At 40.8% G+C, this 16,757-nt stretch overlaps 2 protein-coding genes and 1 long non-coding RNA gene across 3 annotated transcripts in view; all 3 read right to left on the bottom strand.

The window, feature by feature from the left end:
• Window positions 1–2,144, bottom strand: part of pak6b (p21 protein (Cdc42/Rac)-activated kinase 6b) — a 62,823-nt gene extending 60,679 nt beyond the window's left edge. Inside the window, exon 1 of the mRNA XM_085133450.1 lies at window positions 1,858–2,144. The gene's annotated coding sequence lies outside the window, so the exon portion shown is untranslated. The remainder of the gene's footprint in view (window positions 1–1,857) is intronic.
• Window positions 2,145–2,998: 854 nt separating this feature from the next.
• On the bottom strand, window positions 2,999–4,121 carry bub1ba (BUB1 mitotic checkpoint serine/threonine kinase Ba; the record flags this gene model as incomplete). Its single annotated transcript, XM_085133341.1, is given in 5 exon segments — window positions 2,999–3,286; window positions 3,374–3,431; window positions 3,433–3,707; window positions 3,796–3,869; window positions 3,872–4,121. Coding segments are annotated over 5 exon segments (798 nt in total), but the record flags the coding sequence as incomplete, so codon positions are not given.
• Window positions 4,122–15,065: 10,944 nt separating this feature from the next.
• The window catches only part of LOC146502253 (uncharacterized), a 4,128-nt gene continuing 2,436 nt past the window's right edge, over window positions 15,066–16,757 (bottom strand). Inside the window, exon 3 of the long non-coding RNA XR_014869471.1 lies at window positions 15,066–15,156. This is a non-coding gene — a long non-coding RNA (uncharacterized LOC146502253). The remainder of the gene's footprint in view (window positions 15,157–16,757) is intronic.

Raw genomic sequence — 16,757 nt, 5'->3', positions numbered from 1 at the left:
ACATTTTAGTGCTCATGAGCAAGAATCCTGCAGCCTTCTGAGTCTTTCAAAGTTTTTCTTTGGACTTTGGCTGCTTTTTCACTCATGTTCAGTCCTTGTACCTGACCATTTTCACAGAGTCTGCAGCCATCTGTGACACGGTGGAGGCTCTGTCATAGTTTCAGCTGCAGGTCAGTGAGTGGTGTTGGAGATCTTTGATAAACTGATGATCCACCATGCAGGAAAATCTGGAAACATCTGACTGACAGCAGTTTCCTGTTTCAGCATGGGAGTGATCCAAAAACACTGCAGTTCATTAAACTCTACCAGAACTCTAACAGAGCCGGACCTCACCATAACTGAAGCAGTGTGAGATCATTCTGACCGAGAACAAAAGGCAGAAACATCCAAAGAAGAAGCCTGAGGAACTCTTCCTGAAGATCCTCATCAAGCTGACACAGAGCTGCAGGATGAAACGGCTCACAGTACAGATTCACTTTCAGGGTCATTAAAAACGTGAAACTCAGTTTCCACCTTATGAGCTGTATTTTTGCACTTGTTTCAATACTTTATAACCATCACTGCTCCCAACAAACACGGTAAGCTGCAGTGTTTTCAGTTTCTGTAAACAGTCTGTTGCTGGTTTTGAACACTTTTTGGACATCTTTAAAAAAGATATATATCCTACTCAGCTTTTTTAAATAACTGTCATTATTTTCTTGTATTTTATTTTAGATTCTTTACTTTTGTGTGGTCAGCATTGTGGCCTCACAGCAGCTTCATCCCACAGTCCAAACACATGCTGTTAGTGGGGTTAGGTTAACTGGTGACTCTAGATTGCCCACAGGCTTGAGTGTGTCTCCAAGTGTAAAAGCCTGGATATGGCAAAGTCTGCAGTGAAAGCAGGAGGAAAACACTGAGACATCAGTCTACGACACATCTCCACTGATTCACACCCACTCACCTCTGAAGCTCCTCAGCAACAACAGAGAGCAACCAAACACTATAGCTGTTAGCATGGTTGCCTCACGAAGGTCCAGGTTCAAACCCCTCTGGCTTCTGGGTTAACTGATGGTTCTTCATTGGCCGTGTGTGTTAATGTGTTTTTTTTAAGTCAGAGTCGGAAGTGTACCATCAGGGACACAAGCAGGTGTTCCCAGGTCAGTTACACTTCCACACCGAACCACCATTCATGAAGATCAGTTTACCCCACCAGACACACATACACACACACGCACACACACACACACACACACACAGAGGCCAAACTTTAAACAGAATTTTTTCTTTGCTACAACCAAACTCTATTCAAATATTGTCTGATTTAACATGTGTGTTCTGAGTCTTTAAAGCTGCATAAGGACTGAATAAAGACAAACCAGCAGACTGAGCCTCTGCAAAACAAAACAGAACCCGGAGTCACGTGAAGGTTGTTCTTAGGTAAAAGTTTTAGAGTGGAACCCTTTCAACCTGAACTGTCTCTGCAGAGTTATTCTTTCTGCAGGTTTCTTTGCAAGGTTCTATACAGAACACTTTTATATGAACACAGAATCACTCGGAACCACAGGGGGTTATAGTACCATGAGGAACCTTTGCGAGGGTTCTCCTCCTGTTTCTGTCTCATAAGAGTTCTACTGAGAACCCAAACCTGGATCATTTACAGAAATAGAATATTTATACATAATCAGACTGCTGATACCAACATGTTATTCACAGTTAAGGTAAAGGTCCTCATGCAAGCTTAAGAACCGGGTTCTGTAAAGAACTGTAGAACTTTAAAGCCACAGTGCTGGTATTTGACAGACGCCGTTATCTAGAAAGAGACAATGCGGGCTGTAGAGAATCAGTTAATTTAACTCAAAACACACACATGCTCACCTGGCTGCGAAGTCCAGGTGAGTCGGTTCCTGCTGTTGTTCTCCTCCTTGGACTGACTCTCACTCTCTGCTGCTCCTCTTCTTTCTCCTCCTACCATGTCTTCCTCCCTCCCCCACCTCGCTCGTCCTTGTCTCAGCTGGTTTCAGGTGGAGGGGGAGGAGTCTGAGTCTTTCATATTCGAAGAAGCTTTATTGACACGAAACACAGCAGCAAAGTGAAAACATATCAGTTGATGTGTGAATAAAAGCAGAGGGCACAGATGAACTCTGAGGTCATCCAACCGTCTCTGACTGCACAGGTGATCATGTGACTTCTTTTGGAAGAGAACCATCAAAAGTGGCTTTGAGACAGCAACGAGTCCATGAAAGCAGCAGAGGAGACAAAGGGGAGGCAAGGTCTGTGTCAGCATGCAGGCTGCAGCATGCATCACCGTGCCCTGAGGCGGGGGAGGACGTGACTCAAACCGCCACACTCTGTTCACTCTGAACTCTGCTTCTCACACTTAAACCGCTAAAGGAACCAGTTTGGGGTCCAGTAAAGCCAGTTCACTGTGCTTTTAAAAAGATTTAATTCACACTGTGTGCCAACTACACCGGGGTTCGCCTTCTTAGTTCAACTCAGTCACATGACACCAAAATCACCTGGTGTACCTGCTGATTTGTTTTACAATAGTCTAATATTTTATTCTTTGTTAAACTAAGGTGAAGGGTGAGGGTCAAAGGTTAAAAACACCTGAGATTAATATATTCACAGTAGCATAACTTTTATTTTCCAAGGTTCAAAGAAATTCAAACTTCTGCAATCATCACGTCACGAAACGGTAGAAGCTCTTTTCACCGCATGCTCTTCGAAAATCTTTCTCTGACATGAAAGTTTATGGAAGAAGACTCAGATGTGGGCGTCTCATCTCCACTGGTCCGGTATGCCATCACAGTTAACCCAGATTAACCAGAGAATGTGCTCCAGAAGGACACAGTGCCCTCTGATGGTCAAGGTTGATTTTGATTTCCATCGTTTTTGATAATGGAGCACAAACATGAGGCAGACAGTGGAAAATGACATAAAAAGCCTCTTTATTAAGTTAGAAATAAAATAGCAGGTAGATGGGTGGGCAGGAGGAGGAGTTAAAGTTTCAGCAGTAAAGAGCGGACAGCTCCCCCTTCAGCTCCGACAGGAGCGGCTGCCAGCATTCAGCAACAAATGGAAAAGCCTCCTCCACATTCGGGTGTATATATCACTGTAGTAAGCAGATAGCTGTACTTAAACTTCAGCACAGGATTAAGATGAATCAAGCTTTAATCAACCTGTGTGAGCACCTGGCCTCATCTCCTCTGAAACGCTCCACCATCCAGCCTTCAGCGTCCTTCGCCAGCTTCATCCTGCCAGTCAGTAAGAGGTGGACACTTTCAGCCATGCCCACCATATCCACCTGGAAGGTACAGACAGGTGAGATGGTAGCACACTCACAGCCCAGCAACGTAGGTGGGTTCTTTGCTGAGAAGACAGTTGTGTGTACCAGCTGTGGGGGTGCCGTCGGCTCCGGGAGACCCAGACTGACGGAGTCTTGAGCTGATCTCCTGCTGGAGCTCCAGGTCCACCAAAGATGACCAGTTCACTGGGAACACCGAGTTGGACACATGCAGGCCTCTGCAGGAGCAGTTAGGCCTCAGGTGTGCAACCCCGCCCCCCTGCCCTACTTGTCTGGTTAAATACCTGTGACAGCAGGTAAGAATGTTTGGCTGCAGCGCTGCATGCACCACCCTGCAGGAGTGCAGCTGCAACACAAGCTGCAGCAGGCTGACGGCTTTGTGCTTGACTGACAGCTCACAGGAAGCACGCTCTGCCAGCTCCTGTCACACATACACGTCCACACACACAGTCACTGCCAGGATGCTGAGAATTTAATTACATCAGAGGACTGAACAGGAAATGACTCACAGTGAACGGGTGATCAGGCGGAGTGGTTTAGACAGTGGTGCAGCCGTCCAGAAACAGGAAGCAGCTGATCAGAGACTGGAGGCACTCGAGTCCCAGGGGGTGGAGCAACTGTCCACCTGAAGCAGGTAAAGCAAAAAATAAACAGAAGTCAAGGTTAAGCTGGGTTTAGACTGGGTCCCATAATCTGAAGGCTCGTTTGTGTCCCCACAGAGGTCCCCGGCCCCAGATTCAGGTGTGTTTGTATGTGCAAGCTCACCTTGAGGTGAATTGCAGAATGGCAGATAGAGACAAAATACTGTTACTGTTAATCTGGCTATCTTCAGGTTTTACATGCTTACATATACACACGCAGTTACTGTCCCTCCATTTACAAAGGCAGAGGCCTCACGGTGTGATTATTTTACGTGTAGTTGTTTTTTTCATGTGTAATAATATTCAACATTGCTATCAATACATTTTTCAAAAAATGCCTCTCTGTGCAAAATGGGCTTAAAGACATAAACAACTGTAGGATACTGTTCGTCCGTGATTTGAAGAGCCTAGTGCGTGATACCGATGCAGGGAAAACCAATTCTGCAGGAGAGACCTACCTTGGCACCTGTGCAGGTTAAACCAAAGGGAAGATATGCTCAGTAGCGATTTTTGATACGGGCGACACGGTTGCCCAGGGCAGCATCGTGGTGGGGGGTGGCATCACGGGCATCGGAAAAAAAAAATGCTCGTACTCATGCTGACCCGACGTTATGCCAGCGCATTTTGGGAATGGCATAGGCACCGATCGTTTTTCTATCGCCCATTTACTGGGATTAAGGGCGCCCTCCGTTTGTAAGGTGCGCCTTCTGCTTGCGGCACAGGGAGGAGAGGGCGGGGCGGCGGGGACTCGCTGGCTGGCTGGAGCAGCATCTAATAACCAACTCGCAAAATAAAAAATAAAAAAATGAAAACAAACCAACAAACACGAAAACACCAGACATTATGATCAATGTTCCCTCTAATTTTTCACGTGTCTGGGCGAACACACAAACTCCCTGAGCGATCCCTTGGACCACTGTGAGCGACATCACACGTGTGCACTGTGGTCACACCAGCGTTTACATTTATGTTAGACTACTTTTAATTAACTGCTTTAGCCCATTTACAATGAAAATGAAAAAAAAAAAAATCTAGTCATTGACCTGTGTAGTATGTTAATACTATTGGAAGTAAAGTAATAACTTGAACTCCAATTTCGAAAACACAACTTTCTTTTCTTTCTTTTTTTCTTTTTCTTTTTTTTATAAAGCTTTGGCTTATTATGAGTTTGTGGTCTGGGAGAGAGTCCTGTAACTCTCTATCTGCAAAATATAGTACATAATGACCAATGCTGGGCAATTAATTATATAGTTAGTTCTTCAAAAAAGTAACTGAGTTATGCAAACAACAACGTTTTTTGCAGCTATTTTTTTTTAAATGCAGCCAAGGCGTTTTTTAAACAAACGTTTCAAACTATTTACAGAACAATCAGCTGTTCTGCATCAAATCTGATGCCACACAAATCATTTGTGCCAGTCCAAAAACTAATTTCTGTCCACTATAAGATAAAGGAGAACAACAGCCTGATACCTGCAGGCCTGACAACAGGAGATGTATCACTCCTGTAACACCTGTAACATTCAGCAGTCGCCTCATTGTTCTGACAAACACAACAAAACTATTGACTACACTACACACTAACTACACAGGATTTGCGCTAAACGTCGCAAATCTCTCACATCTCAAAACACTGCCGTCACTCCTAAAACTTTTCTTAACAACTAGATGCCACGTTGCCATATCATTTTTTGATTGGTTGACATGGTACTTTTTTGGACGAATAGGAAAGGGAGAGGGGGTAGGGTTTGTTTTTGCTCACAGGCAGAGAGTGTTTTCGAGCCTTTTTTCGTATAAAACGCAGTTTTTACCGTTTCTTCCCGCAGTAAATATAAACAACGATAGTATTCAGGAAGAAAACCAAACATTGCATATATTTTTATCATAACTATGGTTTTACGTGGCCTATCAACTCAATTTAAAAACTAGTATAAAGTCCACACTTTTTCCGTCAATTGTTCCGTCTGTCCTGCTCACATCTCCAATGGTTGTACACGTTGTCATTAACGTGGCTTCACTCCACATCAGCCACGCCGCTTTGCTAACTAAAACACCGGTGTCAGCATATAAGGACGCTGTCATAGCCTGTCAACGACGTTGATTAGCTGCGTATTTGCGAATGTGAATCGCATTATTGGCTGGACTATGGGATAAGATGGCATCGTTCTAAACCCATATGGGAGCAGCCAGTCACTTACTGACTAACACTGCAAAAGGTAATTGTCAAAGTATGAATTTTAATTTCAATTCAGGTTAGATTTTTTGTGCGCAGAGACCGTGCCAGCAGTGCGCAATTGCGCATGTGCGCAGCTTAGAAGGAACATTGATTATGATACAGACTTATAATTTGCACCGATGTTTTTTTAAAATTCTATGTGAAAAGTGAGCGCGAGAGCCCTCGGTGCGCCTGCTCGCTGCTGAGCTGAAGTCAAAGTAAACTTTATTGTTATCTCCGCCAGTGGCGGTCCTAGCCTGTTTGGCGCCCTGGGCGAACACTCCCTCTGGCGCCCCCCCCACACACACACACACACACACACACATACTCACACAAAACATATTAAGGATTGTACATTAACATAAAACTGTTGTACACACACATATGAAGAGAGAGAGAGAGAGTATGCATAGTATGCAAACGGCTACCTAACAGCCATCAGAATTCGTCATACAATGAGAAAAGGACAAATCAACAATTGACAATGACTAATTAATATTAAAATCTGTAACATAATGTGTTGTTTGGAGTTTAGTCTGTTACTGTTACTATTTTTACCATTTCTTCTTGGAGCAACTGTAACCCACATAATTTCCTTAGGGATTAATAAAGTATTCTGATTCTGATTGTTTCAGGATGACCTGCCATTATCCAATGACACATCTGCTTACCTGTATCTTTTGCTCGTTTCTCCTCCTCTTCTTTTCTCTTTTTTCTAAACTGAGGACCTGATGGCTTTGAACTTTTCTTGTCCATCTTCCATTGGTTTTAATTTTGCACTCCAGTATGAACACCCATCCCTCAACCCGAGGATCACCACAACATAACCTAATAGATCTACACCTTAGTTCACAGATTCACTTTGTCTAGGGTGCATTTCTGAGATTTCACAAAAGGCAGGATTCATATCATGAATACATAATGGGCTTGGATTTACAACATTATAAATGAAATGTGCTCTATTTGGAAGCAGCAGGGCCCACCGCCCCTTTCGACGGCTTGTGTGTGAGACTTTAAATCATCAAACTGTAAATTTTAAATTGTTATGGATCCCTTTACCCCTGGTCCTAAAGTGTATATTTATTTTCTTACTCTTCTTATATTTATTGTTTGTTTACTTGCACTGCTGTAACTGGAGCCTTGTCGTCTCATCTTTCTATATACTGGACTGTATGTAGCGGAGATGACAATAAAGTTTACTTTGACTTCAGCAGCGAGCAGGCACACCGAGGGCTCTCGCGCTCACTTTTTGTGTATAGAATTTCGAAAAAACATTGGTGCAAATTATAAGTCTGTATTATAATGTCTGGTGTTTTCGTGTTTGTTGGTTTGTTTTGATTTTGTTTTACTTTGCGAGTTGGTTATTAGACGCTGCTTCAGCCGGTCAGAAAATCCCCCGCTGGCCCGCCCTCTCCTCCCTGTGTCACAAGCAGCAGGCGCACCTCGCAAACGAAGGGCGCCCTTACTCCCAGCAAACGGGCGATAGAAAACCGATCGGTGCTTATGCCATTCCCAATATGCGGTGGCTGACGTCGGGGCAGCTGACGTCGGGGCAGCATGAGTACGAGCATTTTTTTTTTTTTTACCGATATATGCATATGCAAATACTCAGCACTCACCCAACGTGGAGACAGACATAAATAGACACTGTACACACAATCACACTCCCCAAGCCTACTCTATACCCCAGGTCTAGGTACCCTTGCCCAGGGGCGGATCTAGAAGGGTGGCATGGGGTGGCAAGTGCCACCCTAAAATGATCCCTTGCCACCCCAAGTGCCACCCCAGTTTTGCTTAGGACAGTGTTGTTTATTAAAATAAGATAACATTAACAGTTTGAGCGTAGTTACAGTCAACAGTGAATATAAATGCTAAAACTGAATATACTGCATAGTGTTCCCCCCCTCCACCATTAACAAACGGTTAATGGTGGACACCTGATTGTTCTCTCATTTTAGTTTTAGTAATATTTTTTTAAAATGGTTGTACAAAATGAAAAAAAAAAACGGCAGGTGTATTGGCTGCATTTTTAGATAGTTGTATATGTTTCCAAAATGTACATTTTATATTTGCATTTCAAGTTATAAAAATTTACTCAACATGTCTGTGGAGGTTTTTACAATAAAAAAAATACTACTGGGATGTTAAGTTCTTTGTGTGATTTCAGATCAGTAATACTAATGCAGAATGTCAGTGAAAAAAACAACTATATTCATTTGAGCTGAAAAGATACCCAACACAGCAAGGGGAAAAAATAAAATGAAACAATTTGAGGGTGAACTACAAACGTAAACTCAAAAGGAGTCAAAAATGGCCTGTAATTTTTATTATTTTTATGGGGGGTTTTTGCCATTTTTTCTCCATAAAGCTTTTAAGTAACTTCAGTTCTTTTTATAAATATAAAATTATTATTACTTTTAAAATTTTTAACCCTTTAAACACCAGTTTGTTTGTCCACTGCACTAGCTGGAAGACAACCTCAAATCTCGCAATTTTATATAATTGCGAAATTGCTACTGAAATTTCTTATATTATTAATAGTAGAGTCTGGGGCATGTAACTGATTCACATCAACGTTGATTATAATGCATTGTTATTTTTGTGCAGAGAGAGCAAAAACATAAAAACTCCCTCTCAGTTTGTTCGTGGCCAAAAATGGCCACCCCTTGTTTACATTTACAAAATGCTATAAAATTCATATATATTAAGAACCACTTTTTTTGACTTGATGTTTTAGATTAGCACCAGTGCTGTTCATGAAAATCAAAATTTCATTCAAATTCAGAATTTTAACCCTTTAAATACCAGTTAGATCACATAATCCTAGGAACTCATAAATGGAAAAAATCATAAAACCCCAATTTCTTTCCAAATAAAACATGCCATCTGATTTACTTTCTAACCATGGTGGAGGTTAGATGTATAGCAATAATTAACAGTATCAGTGACTTTTATACATCTTTGTTTTTTTGTGCAGTGACAGAAAAACAAAAAAACTCCCTCTCAGCTTGCTCATGGCCAAAAATGGCCACGCCCTGTTTATGTTTACAAAATACTATAAAATTAATAGATATTAAAAAATGTTCTACTTTCATTGACTTGATTTTTGAAATTAGCATCACTCCTAGTCATGAAAACCAAAATAGAATTCAAATTCAGATATTATACCCTTTGAATACCAGTCAGATCATGTATTATTATAGTAAAAATAGTAATAAAGTTCACAATTTTTTGGAATATGAATGAAGAAACCTAATACTTTTTTTTTAATAAAAAAAAAGTATTAGTAGGAGAAGTATTAGTAGTAGTAGGAGAACAAAGAGAAGAGCAATTTCAGTAAAATGAGTCAAGTACACTATCATTATCCAAGACAGATCTAAGCTGCATAGCCACAACCTTTTCTAATATCTCAATAACAACTGATCATTTTGGTCTCTAATTGCTAAGAAAGGTCAAGTTTGGGTTTGTTTTAAAATGGGTGGATGACAGCTTTGTAAAAGTAAGCAGGGATTTGAGCAGAGAGCAGTGAGGTGTTGAGTATGCTAAGCACAGAGGGACAAATACACTGAACAAAGAGTAACAAAATTGCTAATGGTGTCAAACAACACCTTAGGATGTCCGCCATGTTGAAACTACAATGTGCAGAAGATGGACTACAAAATGCACATCTTACATTACCACAACGTGTTCCAACCCTGTTGTTTGATGGCGGAAGCCTGTGAAGATATCTTTCATTATAGAGAAACATTTAGGGTCACATTTACTGACGTCGGCAGAGCACAAAGAATTCTTTATGTTACTGAAGAGGCTCAGAGTCAGCTTGTGACTGAACATATTCACGCACGTGTCACAGTAAGCATAGTAACTGCAATGGCTCGTGATCTAACGGTAAATAATATTTGTGTTTTTCTGCACGTCGTTGTGTCAGCTGTTCACACAGTGCACTCTGTGTGAACAGCTGACACTACGACGTGCAGAAAAACACAAATTTTGTTTGTAAAGTTTGTAATGATGCAGCTCTCCTCTGGGTAAATCTGAGCTTCACCTGAGTCCTGATCCTCAGACTTTTGAACAGTGCTCAATGCGTTATTTCTTAAATCAAAAGTGTATCGATCAGGGGCGATTCTAGGATCAGAGCTTTGGGGGTGCTGAGCACCCAGAGAGCTGCCCAGCCAGGCAAGATAAACTTTACTCGTCACGATGAGACGTCTTCCCCGTGTCTGTCAGTCCCTGCATCCTTAAATGTTGTCCTGAGTTCTCTCTGACTGTCACTTTGGTGCATTCCCTGTCCTCATCGTCTGTTGTCTTCGTCTCCATTATCAGTCATCATAATTTTACCATCTCTGTGCAAGTCTGCAAATTTCTTTATTAAATCATAAGATTCTTCAATTCATCAAGTCTCTGTGCCTGGGTCCTCGTCACAAAACATAACATCACTGTTTTGTACATTTTAACACAATTTAATCCCACATTTGTAAAAGAAAAGCAAAACACTTTTTTGAAAAGTCTGTAACAAAACCATCAAATCTGATCAAGGTTATTTAAATGCTGCAAAAGAAGAATGGATTGGAATAAAAAAAATACATACCCTAACCTTAATTACTGGGGGAGAATAATGAATGATGCTCATAGTGAGTAAAAAGTAAACTGAGTGCATTTTTTGGACAGAGATTCACTTTTAATGTGTATGTATAATATAATACAGATACATAAAAACACTCCCAAAACAGAATAAATTATTACAAATAAATTATTACAAAATATTTTTTAAAAAAAGGAATCTAAAAATGGAGGCAACTTTGCCTGTGGTAGAATGTATACAATGTATGAAAAAATCTTTACTGCAGATACTAATTTTGTGTTGTAAGATTTATGAGTTTCATAGTGGTACTTAGGAGAGCTTGACATTTTTCTCAGGTGTACACACTGTAAAAAGTTTGAGAAACACTGATAAGTGTATGTGTGCTTTTGGAAAACATTTAAAGCTGCTGTACAGAATCTTTGAAACAAGCTTAAAACATTTTTAGAATATAAACAGAGCATCTGCTTCTCTTTACAGCTCCTCACTCCACCAGGGCTGTTTGGCACTTTCTGATAGTGTGCAAATGTGATGTACGTACTGCGGCAGTCATACAGACAACTGGACGGTCCAAAAGTTGGCCTACCTATTACTGGCTGAGGTTTCAGTAGAGTTATGGCTGTACTAGAGATGGCACGATACCACTTTTTTATGTCTGATACCGATACCGATATCATAAATTTGGATATCTGCCGATACCGATGTGAATCCGATATAGTGTATTTTTTAATCAATAAAACGTTTTTTAATATCTTGCTGCATTTTGTATAAATTTATACTCAAGTTTAAATAAACAATAACACTAAAGCTGTTCTGTTATACCTGTATGTAAAAAATACACTGCGCCCAAAATATTTCATAGTTCAGCAACACTGATCAATCTAATAAACTTAAACCTTCTCCATCCTCCCTATTCTTGTATTTTAAAGAGTACTTAGCAGAAATATTAAGCAACCTAACTAATAGGGTTGCAAACTCCCAGCAAAAAACAAACAAACCACCCTCCACCTCATGATGCTTAATCGATGTAATCAAATTTAATTTGATGCAGGGGGGAAAATGCACAGAAAGAAATTATTTTTCAAGAATAATTAAATAGATTCAACATCTTTCTTCAACAGAATTGCAGAATTCACAGATGGTACTTTCCCAAAGGAAAAAGTACTATAGCTTACTAGGGTATATTAGACTTAACAGTTACTATATACAGTAATGGACTTCTACATATTTTACATCAGATTAAAACTTTGGGTGTAAGAGTCAGATAATTATTTATTAAAAGCTCGACATTTTAAATGAGAATAAGAAAGAAAAATATGTCTTTGTGCCCCCTTTTCCCTGTTAATGCCCTATCGGCCCCCCTGGCTAAACTTTGCTAGATCCGCCCCTGCACAGTTACCAGCCGTCAGCTAAGTAGAAAAGGATCCTGGTCTAGAAATATTAAAGAAATATTTAATATTAAATAAATTCTAACAACAGCTTATCAAGCTTAATAGTGCTGTTGTTGTTCAGCCGCTGGTTTCCTCTTTCTGGTGAGAAGTGGGCCAAAAACAAAGAAGAGAGACGGACTCATGACAGAAAAGGCGATCAGCTGAGTTTCAGATTGAAGTAGCAGCAGGAGAGAGAGAGGGAGAGAGGCAGTCGCTCCATATATAGGTTGTTAAGCTTAACGTGGGAATGCTTTACAAACATTCAGAGATGAACTTACACACTTGCTTTACTTCTCTCTGGGAAAACTTCTTCAGAGATGAAATGCTGGTTTGGTAGCCATGCTACAAATACACACAGCCGCTCTATCACATGACGCACACTGCTGCAACGTGCTACGGTTATGAGCCGAGTTACGCCGTGTAGCAAGTTTTGTGAGGTGCTTTTTTGATATTTAATGGATCGGATTACATTTTTTATTTCTCACCGATATCCGATCCAGTAATTTGGGTCAGTATCGGACCGATACCGATACGTAATATCGGATCGGTCCATCTCTAGGCTGAACCACATAAAAATATATCATTAATTTTAATCTCCCCAATCCATTATAATGTTATGTTGGAATGTTGTTAAAGAGGGTCAAAAATGTTTCAACCCAGTTTGTTTTGCAGATTCTGTATAGCAGCTTTAATATAGAGAGGACACAACTTCCAGATTGTGTGAGTAAAATCAGTTTTTTTTCTCTTTGTCAGTTTAACAGTTTCTGTTTTGCCTGTCACTGTTCCCTGTCTGTTTTTTTACCTGGTTCTTCCTGACCTTGTACTTTCTCCTCACGTTCCCTCTTTCCTCTCTCCCTCTTTGGACTGACAATCATACACAAATAGATTCAATTAGATGAAAAATTACATTAAAATGAAAAAATTCTATTAAGATCACTAACAAAAAGTCCTCTCTCAGTGTACTTTCAACCAAAAGGCAAATAACCAAACCACATGAACAACCAATAAAAGATATAAACATTGAAACACTGATCCAACATTATTCTTGATTGATGGATCATTTGATTTTACACTTTTACCTGAATGTGGCTCCTTGTTTTTGAAAAAACTTCCTTATATCCATTATGAACCTGGCTGTCTCTCTGTACACACACACACACACACAACAGGAGTTATAAGGTTAATGGCCATCCAGTCAGTTAGCTAGTTAGTATCCATTTCAAACAGGACAGTGGTAACAACAGTAGGCTACGGACAATTTAAAGTTTTAGATTTTAAATAGGCTGTATACATTTCAATGGGAGCAACAGGACGGTCAGATGTCGCTGAATTTACTACAGAGCAGGACGGATTGTAGAGTAGCAAACATTGTCAGAAAACACATTTTCAACACAGCAGGTTACCTGGTGTAATGTCTTTCAGCTAAAAAGAAACATGGTCTGACTCCTACCTAACTATATAAAGAGTAACTGAAGCACCCCCAAAAATGGGCTAAAATCGCCCCTGGTATCGATCCCCCTTCAGCTTCCTCTCATTTATATGACGTGTCTTGCTGTTTTCAGAGAGAAACACTGAACCTGAGCTCAGACTGGCTCATTTTGGTGAGCAGGCCTGCAGTGCTCTCCTTCACACTCCGTCCTCCAGTGGACAGTCTTTCCTCCTCCCTCATTAGGTTTTCCTCCATCATCACTGATCCCAGCTGACCTGAGGCTACGTCTACAATAGCCCGGATAAATTGGAAAACGGCATTTTTGTCTGAAAACGCTCGCCGTCCACACTATCATTTTCAGTCGTTTTCACAGAGTTGTGTGTCCACATTGAATCGGCCAAAAACGCTTACGTTCCAGTACTGTGCATGCGTGAAACAAAAGACGATTCTGTCTGCCGTTTATTTACTTTCGACTCTCTGAAACATTGCGGCAAAGTGTCGAGGAAAAGCTCAGAGTTTTTTAAATGGACTAACGATGAGGTGGAGTTTTTGCGGTAACACAAAAGTCTGGTAGTGAGTCAGCCCCACAGCTATCTGGAGCATGTACAAACTGAATATGAACAACTGCTGTATAATGCCCTCCGCTATCTTAGTTTCATTGGTCACAAGACTGCATCACATGACTAAAATCTGTCATCATTTTCGAAAAGGCTCTGGTTTTGCTGTCCACACTGCAATGCAAAAACGACGTTTTCAAATGTATCTGCTTTGGAGAGGGTTTTTCAAAACACTGCATTTTCCTTGACCAAAAACGCCGTCTCAGTGTGGACAGAACGCCAAAACGGAGAGAAAAAGATGCGTTTTCAAACAAAAATGTATCAGTGTGGACATGGCCTGAAGTAACCATGAATCCCAAGTACTGCAATCCAGCAAAGGACTTCTAGGATAGTCCAGTGTCTCCTCTGCTAAACAGAGCTATAAAGGAAGAAGCACTGAAACTCCTTTCCTCAGTGTTTGGAACAGAACAGCTCTGATTATGCGTGAGGAACCTGCCTGAGAAACATTGACTTCTGAATGCACCCAGAGACGTGCCGACCCATACCAGAAACTCGATTGTCCTGGATGTATGCATTTTTCCTGTCCTTTTCACAATAAAAGCCCAAAACACATTGTATGACTGCACCTGTGCAGGAGGAAAGGATACAGGTAACAGGAGTAAGATGAAACATTTTATGGCAGATCATCTGATTAAAATTTCATCTTTCTTAATATAAATATGCTTCTGTTTTTGTTTAGAAATTCTGATGAGACTAACAAACAATAACATTTTTCCTATCAAATAAATTTTGTTGAATGATTTCTTAAACTAATCTTAATTAGTGAATTCTGAGGAACGTGATGTGAATTTGATGTAATATTTATTGTTTGAAGCTTTAATAAAAATCAAAACAGATGAGAGGGAGCACTCTTCAAAAGAAGAAATTGACTGTAACTGTAAGATGTAAGCAGTCCTCTTCCTCTGACATATGAATAGCAGGAAACAGGAACTTAATCCTTTCAATCTACGTTACAGTTTTTTCTGATTGCTTAAGCACATTTTTTGTAACTATTGGCTATTTTTGCAAAACTCTACACACAAATAAGAAAACCTGTCACCCAATTATCAAAACATTGTTGTTCTCTTGCAAAAGCGAACACAGCTAGATTAACTCTTCACACATTCGTAAAAATGGTGTTTTCGTATCAAACAGTACACACAAGCCATCATCTACTAACCACACAATGCGGCAACTGCACACTGATGGTATGAATACAAAACACATCTGGCTTTTGCTTTCTCTGTGTACAGATGTCAATTTGAGGTCACACTTTTGTCATAGTGTCATGTAAACATACAAGGATCCAAACTTCAAGTATTGGTGTTTATTCACACTCATCAAAACCAAGACAAAGTCAGAACACAAAATAGGAATTTCACAAAAAAAAAAAGGAAAAAAAAAGACAATCAGCCTACATCATGTCGTCTTTCTGGGTCCGGCCACAAAATTTAGTCCACATCGCATGCGATATCCTCCAGTCCAAGGCACCGGGGAAAATATCTCCTTGAATGCCGTATCCAGGCCTGACATGATGCCTGGTCAATATCTCCACATGCCTCCTCCATTGCCTGTAAAAGGGCTACCTGTTGATGAGGATGACGGTCGTACACTTTCCAGCGCCAGGCAGAGAAGAACTCCTCGATGGGATTTAAGAATGGAGAGTATGGAGGGAGGTTGAGTGCCATGAAGGATGGGTGGTCTGTAAACCAGTTGCGGACCAAAGCAGCCCTATGGAAACTAACATTGTCCCATATGATGACATATCGGGTCTGCTCTGGTCTCTGAACAGTGAGCATGTCATGCAAGGTGTCCAGGAATGCAATAATGTGTGCAGTGTTGTATGGGCCTATGGTTGCATGATGGTGAACAACACCATTTTGGCTTATAGCTGCACACATGGTTATGTTACCACCACGTTGTCCTGGGACATTGATGATGGCACGGTGTCCAATTATGTTCCTGCCACGTCTCCTGGTTTTACTGAGGTTAAAACCGGCCTCATCTACAAAAAGTAGCTCATGTCCCGTTGCATCTGCTTCTAGTTCCATCACTCTCTGGACAAGACAAAACAAATGCAACACATCAGGCCCATGCACAGCACTACAGTATGCACTTCCAAATTCAGAACCAATGACACTAGCTTACCTGCACATAGTCATATCGCAGTTGCTCTTCTTGCTCCTCCTTGCCCTCTTCCTCTAACTTCCTCTAACCCTCTTGCTTCTTCACCTCCACATCCTATTCCTCCAACTTCTTCACCTCCACGTCCTCTCCCTCGGCCTCCTCTGATTCTCACTCTTCTCACTCTTACTGCTCCTTCCATTGTACTCCACATAGACAGCTTACCTGTGGCCTGTTTATAGTGCTTAGGCTGATTGCAAAGTGGACTAATTATCTAAAACAGTTTTCACATGTGAAAGTGTGCCAGACAGTTGGCAAAATAGTGTTAATGATAGCCATACATGTGTATAATTTTGCTAGGAGTGTGTTGGAAATTTGGTAATTGAGTGTAAGCAGTGACTTGTGCCTACAGTTTTGCAAAGTGTGTGTTACAAAGTTGCAAACTGAGTGCAAAGCAGTG

The sequence above is a fragment of the Neolamprologus multifasciatus genome, chromosome 15 (assembly GCF_963576455.1).
Source record: "Neolamprologus multifasciatus chromosome 15, fNeoMul1.2, whole genome shotgun sequence".
Classification (NCBI taxonomy): Eukaryota; Metazoa; Chordata; class Actinopteri; order Cichliformes; family Cichlidae; genus Neolamprologus; species Neolamprologus multifasciatus.
Note: the sequence above shows the minus strand (reverse complement) of the source record. Positions and strands in the feature narration are given on the sequence as shown.